Raw genomic sequence first — 6,503 nt, 5'->3', positions numbered from 1 at the left:
TGAAGAAAATACCATATGTATACAGAACAAAATACTACTCAGTCAAACAAACTGTAAAAGTCCATAACTTTTTAGAGGATAGGAGAAACTAGAGGGTATGACATGAAAAAAGTCAGGTATAGACAAATAATATCACTTGTAAACATGATTTAATATGTTAGCATAATTAAAGCTGAGAGAACTGAAGGCTGGCTTCCAGAAGCTGGATAGAATAATAGGAAGAAGCTACCTTGGAAATATTTAATCAATGGGTACTAAGTGATAACAGAACTCTTTTGTCAGTTCCTTGCATGGAAGATTACCTATAGATTATAATTATGCATGACATTGCTCAAAATGGCAGAAGAAAACATTTGTAAAGTTCTGATACATTATATAACATATCCCTATGAAACCCCATTAATATGCCCAGATTTGTTCTCATATGTCAGCTAATATATCTGAGTTCTGAAGGCTAAGCTTTATTTGATGAATACTATATAATTCTATATAATATTTAATAGTATAATTACCATTATTATAGACAAAGGAGGAAACTACATGTTGTGACACAGACTTGTAATTTCAGCATTCTGGAGGATTATGAGAAGTTTGAGTTCAGCCTGAGCTACATTGTGCCCCATCTGTAAAACAACAAATAAAAAGGAGTACCAGCATAGAAAAGTAGAGAGATAAATTGGTGATTTAAATCAATTTCTACTCTTTGGTACTTTCAGTTCTGGATCATTATAAAGGAGTGACACAAGTTGTTGAGATAGCTATGAAATTACCCTGTGAAAAGACATAGTGATTTTTACCTGTCTAATATTTATTTTATCCCTGGTTTTAGCTAGTGAACTTGAAAGAGAATCACTTAGGTAAGATTTATATTTAGAACCTCTAATTGTCAATATCTTTCAGTAATAATTAATATTATACCACCATTGTTACAGTACAATGTGATAGTTACAGAGTGAACTCTGTCCTCTCTATATAATCACTAACTGAAACCACCCACAGTGGATAAAGTCATATTTCTATGACACCAAACTTAAAACTCCAGAAAATACAAAATTTCATAATGTTTACTGTTCTTGTTAATTTTCTGAAGAAGGAGATATAATTTTAACAACATCCCAATTTAGAAAACATGTAAGCCTTAATGTTTTTAAACTTTGGAATTTAATACTTTCATTTTCTGTGCTTTGATTAGAAGAATGTATACATGTTTTGCCTAAGGTGTAGATATTATAAACAGCAAAAATACTTAGAGGTATTTTATGTTGTACCATGTATCTCCCCAACTATATAGGCTAGGACATTAAAATTTGGTTGGCACAGTGTATGACTAAGCATACAATGAGAGCTATAATAAAAAACTTAACATGAATCTTCTTGTGACAGTTATGTAATTTAGAATAGGAAACACTTAACTCGTTCCCATTATTATGAGAAAAATCCACCTTGTTAGTATTTATCTTCCACATTTTCATTTAAGAACAGCTTAACCACAGAGCAAGATGGAAAGAAAATGTACCTGATCAAGAGAGTTAATTGTGTTACACTGTGAGTACTTTTCATATTGCAATGGGATTAATATTGGCTCAGAATGAATCAATAATTTAGAAATTACAATTTTAAGATAATTCTTCTGTTTTAATTTTTTCACCGTGATAACAATGTGGCTCAGGATTCTTTACAGAAGCCATGAAAAAAAAAAAGCAAAAATTTTTATTTTCCTTGCATGAGAGAACAGAACTCCAGGCTTATTTGATAGTTGAATTCATTGAAGCCTGTTTTGTGGGCACTGAGCTCTAAATAAACTAAAGAAAACACATTTATCCTGTAATGCAGAAGCAAAAATAAAACCTCAATGCCTTATTTTGCTGATAGTTATTCTTTGACGCTTACTATGGGTTCAGTGTTCATAAATGACATAGAGAATAATAAGCACATAAAGAGTGTTAAGAGAGGGAACAGAGTTGAAAAAGAGTGGACTGTTCTGTGGTGCGTTCTTGTTACAGTGTATTTGTCATAGATTGCTGTAATTGCACACAGACTCTTTTTGAGCACGTATCCAGGGTACTTCTTTTGAGAAGGAAAGGCGATCCTTGCCTGCTGTCATTCAGCACACTGTTTGGCAGATCTCTGGAGAGGCAGCACTGGCTTTCAGACAACAACTTGATTTCTTGTCAAAATATCTTTTAACATCTGGCTCAAAAATATTTTTATGACAATAAGCATGCCCAAGTCTCCTACTCAATAAGCCTGAAAATTCAATAAGTGCTTGGAATGCTGAGACTAAGCTACCTCATAGTGAGCAGCTGTCAAACAATTTGCAGAATATTCCTGCTGACCTGGACACAGTGAACTGATGGAATTCTGCCAGCTTCAAGACATAAACAGGGAGAAGGGAAAGCCATCAAACACCATACAGATGTTCCTGCTCACCATTACACAGCAGTCTGCACATTTAGTGTGACCTATAATGGAGACAAAGAAACACCAGGAATCCTTATGCTTTTAGAGGGATTGCAATAGCAAAGAACCTAGTGTTAGTATTCAAAATACCTGAATGGTTTTTACTTACCAATAGGTGTCTTTTGGATCAGCAGTTTATGCCAGCTTCTTGCTACTATATCACATATGAGACATGTTCAGTTTAAGTATTCTTTGGAAATATTTCCAATTTAGTCATTGCATTCACTACCACTAGAATTTAAGGTATATTTCTAAGGAGTATACTAAATTATAGCTTTGGTATATTTTCATGTCTATCTTTATAATATTGATGCTATAGCAAATATAGCAATATTCAATAAAATTCCTACACAGAGGTAAAATACTTGCATTTGCAATTAAAAGTTATGATCATGTAACAGCCCTTATTCTAAGAAAGGATGAAAATTCTTGTGCCCATTCCCCCTAATGCTTTTCCCAGAATTTTGTGTATCAAACCATCTGCATCTTACTGTCTTAGCAAAACTGAACACTGGAAGGACTGAGCCTGCTTCAAACAGAATCTTTGCACTAAGTCTTTCCCATCCTCACTTTCCTGATGATTTCATGCTTGCTTAGCCTGACTCTTCTTGTTTTTGGCTAGATTTTTTCTGTCCAGGCAGAGTGGAGAGTGGAGATTGAAGTTGGATAGGATCAGGATATATTTTCCCACATGCCTCATTTTATGGTTCATGCATTTGTGGATTTCGGCCTGCCTCTGTGAAACAACTTAAAGCGCTCATTTCACTTTGAGCGGCTATCCTATCTTTAGGCATGTAGAAATCACTAACTCTACACTTGGCCTAACAAGGTCACAATTGTTCCTTTTCACATTCATATTGAAGAAGCAGTCAGGAGCAAACCGTGGTAATGATTCAAGTGAGCTATGGAGGAAACACTGTTACATATCTGCACTCATTTTCTGAAATATAGAAAACAAAATCTATGGTTTGGGATTTAAAAAAAGACACAACAATTAAAATTTTCAAATCTTTATTAAATTTCTAAACACAAAAGGCACATTAGTGCTAAAATGTAAGAGAGTAGGGAATTTCATATATGAAGAAAAAATTAGTAGGTTTCAGCTTTTTCCCCCAACCCTTTTCTTTCCCATTTACTCATTCCAAACACTCTAGTTTAAGTATGGAGGAGGATGCATTGCTCCAGTGTTATAAGGAAAAAAATAAGGCAACAGAGGAGGGCCAAATCTCAGGGGAGAAGCAAAGGGAGAAGGCATCACAGGAACTGGATTGAACGCTGTTGGTTGAGGTGGCATGAAGCAGTAAGCAGTAGAGCAAGGTAAACCTGAAACACTGGTTGACAAATGGAGAGGAGGTCTCTGCTGCCAATTATCCACAGGGTGCCTTGGGCTTCCCAGTGGGAAAGAAACATGGGCCAGGATGCCATTGTATGCCATTCTACCATTTCCTGGAGTCACCTCCATCATTATCCCCGATCTAAGTGTGGGGACATATCGAGGGCCTCGTGACTGTGGGCCCCTTGGTGGAAAGAACCCTTGGGATCTAGGCACAGGCATATATGGCTTTGAGCTATTGCCAGTTCCCTCACTAACTGCACTAACAACTCTTGGACCTCCGACAATCAGTGCCATTGGGCTTCCAGAGATTTCCTGGGACATATTAATAGAATCATGATCCTTCTTGTTCTGGCTCTCCAGGCTCTCCAAGCTGTTTACTTCTGTTGCTAGGGACTCTTTCTCAATAGCAGGTGTTAGTGTAAAAGGGTGTCTCAGAACTCTTGGATTTTCAAGAATGCAGGCTCCTGGTATCGGCACAGTGAAGGGGGGTCTCAGGGGGACCCGAGGGCGGACCCAGCACTCTGTATCATCTTCATCATCCTTCCGCATGCACTTCAGACACCAAAGTGGCACATTATGGTGTGTCTCCCTGCTTCCATTTTTGTCCACAGGTACCATTATGGATGAACAGCTATGCCCTCCAAGCCTTACAAAAACAGAAATGAATATTTAATTAAAGTGGAAATGTATTTCCATGAAAATATTTCAAGCACATGATTAAATTCCTGGAACATACATGGAATGAAGGACTACAGGTTTTTTTTTCCTCTGTGTAGTCTGGCAAATACTTTCTTATCCTACTGACACCCCCCACATCACCAGAAGTCCCTTTAATACCAGATTACATGATCACCAACAACAGCTGCGCTGTGTGCCTTTCGATTATCAGTCAAAGGTAGTAAAAAGTGCTTATATACCCTAGTTGGTTTCCTAGTTGACAGAAAATAGTAGCAGCTAACCGACTAAGCCCAGAATTCAGATTCTGGCAGGAATGTTATGAGAAGTCTCTAGGGAGTGGGGCCAGGGCCAGGGTATTACATTCTTTCACAGAAGTCAAAGATTCTATTTAAGCATTCTGTTTCTTTATGATGCACCACATAGTCAAACTAAATTTTACTAAAACTTACTTTTCATTTAACCTATATCAGAATCTGTTAGAGTATAATAAGTTCCTCATGACTTAGCTCTACTGTTTAGGGCTTTGTAACTCATTTCACATTTACATTTAAAATCATTAGTGTTTTGTACTCTTAAAATCAGTACTCTTGCCTACAATCACCTTCTTTTACTTTTGCCTGTGATCCCCACCAATACCACTTTCGACCCTCTTGTCCCTGCCCAAGTAACACAGTAATAACATTCAAATAGTCTTTTGCTTTCAAATTTAAACTGAGAGTTACTCAGTTTCACACTTACCCGATTTCAGTACAAGCCATGTGAAAATAAGATCAAGATCACCTTCATGAGGTGGTAGAGCAAACAAGTTGAACACCCAGAGCAGCCGAGTAGTCTGGAGAATTGATTCTTGCTTCTGCCTCAGAGAGGTCTGGCAACTGGAATGAAGGCAGGAAACAACTGCTTTTTTCTACACTCAGAGTTCTACTAGTGAAGTCGGCAGTTGCTAGGCAAAGGAGGGAGGCAGGCAGACAACAGGGAGGGGGGAAGGGATAAATCTGTATACTCCTTTGAAGCTAAATGTGGAACACGTTTTGGCACAGTAACAGTTGGACACCAAAGACATTTCCTAAATCAACTGTGCTGCAGACCATTTGGAAAGACAAACCATTTTAAACAGGATTTAAAAGTCATGAGGGCATAATCTATTTTCCTTCTTTTAAAATTCTTATTGTATTCATTTTATTTTATTTTACATATTTTTGTTTAGTTTTGTTTGGTGAGGCATTATCTTTTGTCCAAAACTATTTCTGAACATTCTTTATAGAGGAGAGTTGTTAAGTATCCTCATCAATGTGTGAACACATATTGTATTTGTTAATTATTATTCCTTTGTATTATGTTCAATGCTTATTTTTCAATTTGAGCACCCTGCTTGGGGAGTCATACTAATATTGTGAGAAATAGAGATTAATGAGTTAAATAGTCCATGTGTGATAATAAAGCAAAAATGGCACTATGAAAATCCCCCATAAGCATTATTGTGGCTTTTGATTTTGTCTAATTTATAGTTCTTTGCCTCATAATGTCTTCTAGTTTATTAGCTGTGTATCTGAGTGTGCCTGTAGATAGTGTCTGTACAACTGTGTATTTCTTGTAATGGAGCTAAAGAAGTGTTGAAGTGTGGAGATGGGATAAATGCTATAATAAGTAGCATTGTTTTGTGAATATTTGATAACATCTTGCCTTGCAACTCTTTTACAGGTGGTGCTTTTGCTTCTTCTAGTATAAATATCACCTGCCTCCTTGACTTTCACCAAACATACTTTCCTAGATTGTATTTTCTGACATTTTTCTACACATGATTGCTACAAAAATACAAAGGCTGTAATATTACAAAGATTGCTAATGCCACAAACTTAGACTGCTTCTTCAGTTACAAACTTAGACTGTATCTAAAATTCTCTCTGTGCAGCTAGACCTTGAAACTTGTCTTCTTTTTATCACAAAATCAGTATATCTGCTATATTTCTTAAGTTATATATGCCTTATTTTTTCTTACAGAAGGATAAAAGGCATTCAAACATCATGT

At 36.5% G+C, this 6,503-nt stretch overlaps 1 protein-coding gene across 1 annotated transcript; it reads right to left on the bottom strand.

Annotated features, from left to right (window-relative positions):
* Positions 1–3,512: 3,512 nt before the first annotated feature.
* Positions 3,513–5,366, bottom strand: Prr32 (proline rich 32). Its single transcript, XM_052747004.1, has 2 exons — positions 5,213–5,366; positions 3,513–4,442 (listed from the first exon to the last, which is right to left on the bottom strand). The coding sequence occupies exons 1-2, from the start codon at positions 5,230–5,232 to the stop codon at positions 3,611–3,613; spliced, it is 852 nt and encodes a 283-aa protein (XP_052602964.1). The 5' UTR covers positions 5,233–5,366; the 3' UTR covers positions 3,513–3,610.
* Positions 5,367–6,503: the final 1,137 nt, after the last annotated feature.

The sequence above is a fragment of the Peromyscus californicus genome, unplaced genomic scaffold (assembly GCF_007827085.1).
Source record: "Peromyscus californicus insignis strain IS unplaced genomic scaffold, ASM782708v3 Scaffold_10__1_contigs__length_136768540, whole genome shotgun sequence".
NCBI lineage: Eukaryota > Metazoa > Chordata > Mammalia > Rodentia > Cricetidae > Peromyscus > Peromyscus californicus.
Note: the sequence above shows the minus strand (reverse complement) of the source record. Positions and strands in the feature narration are given on the sequence as shown.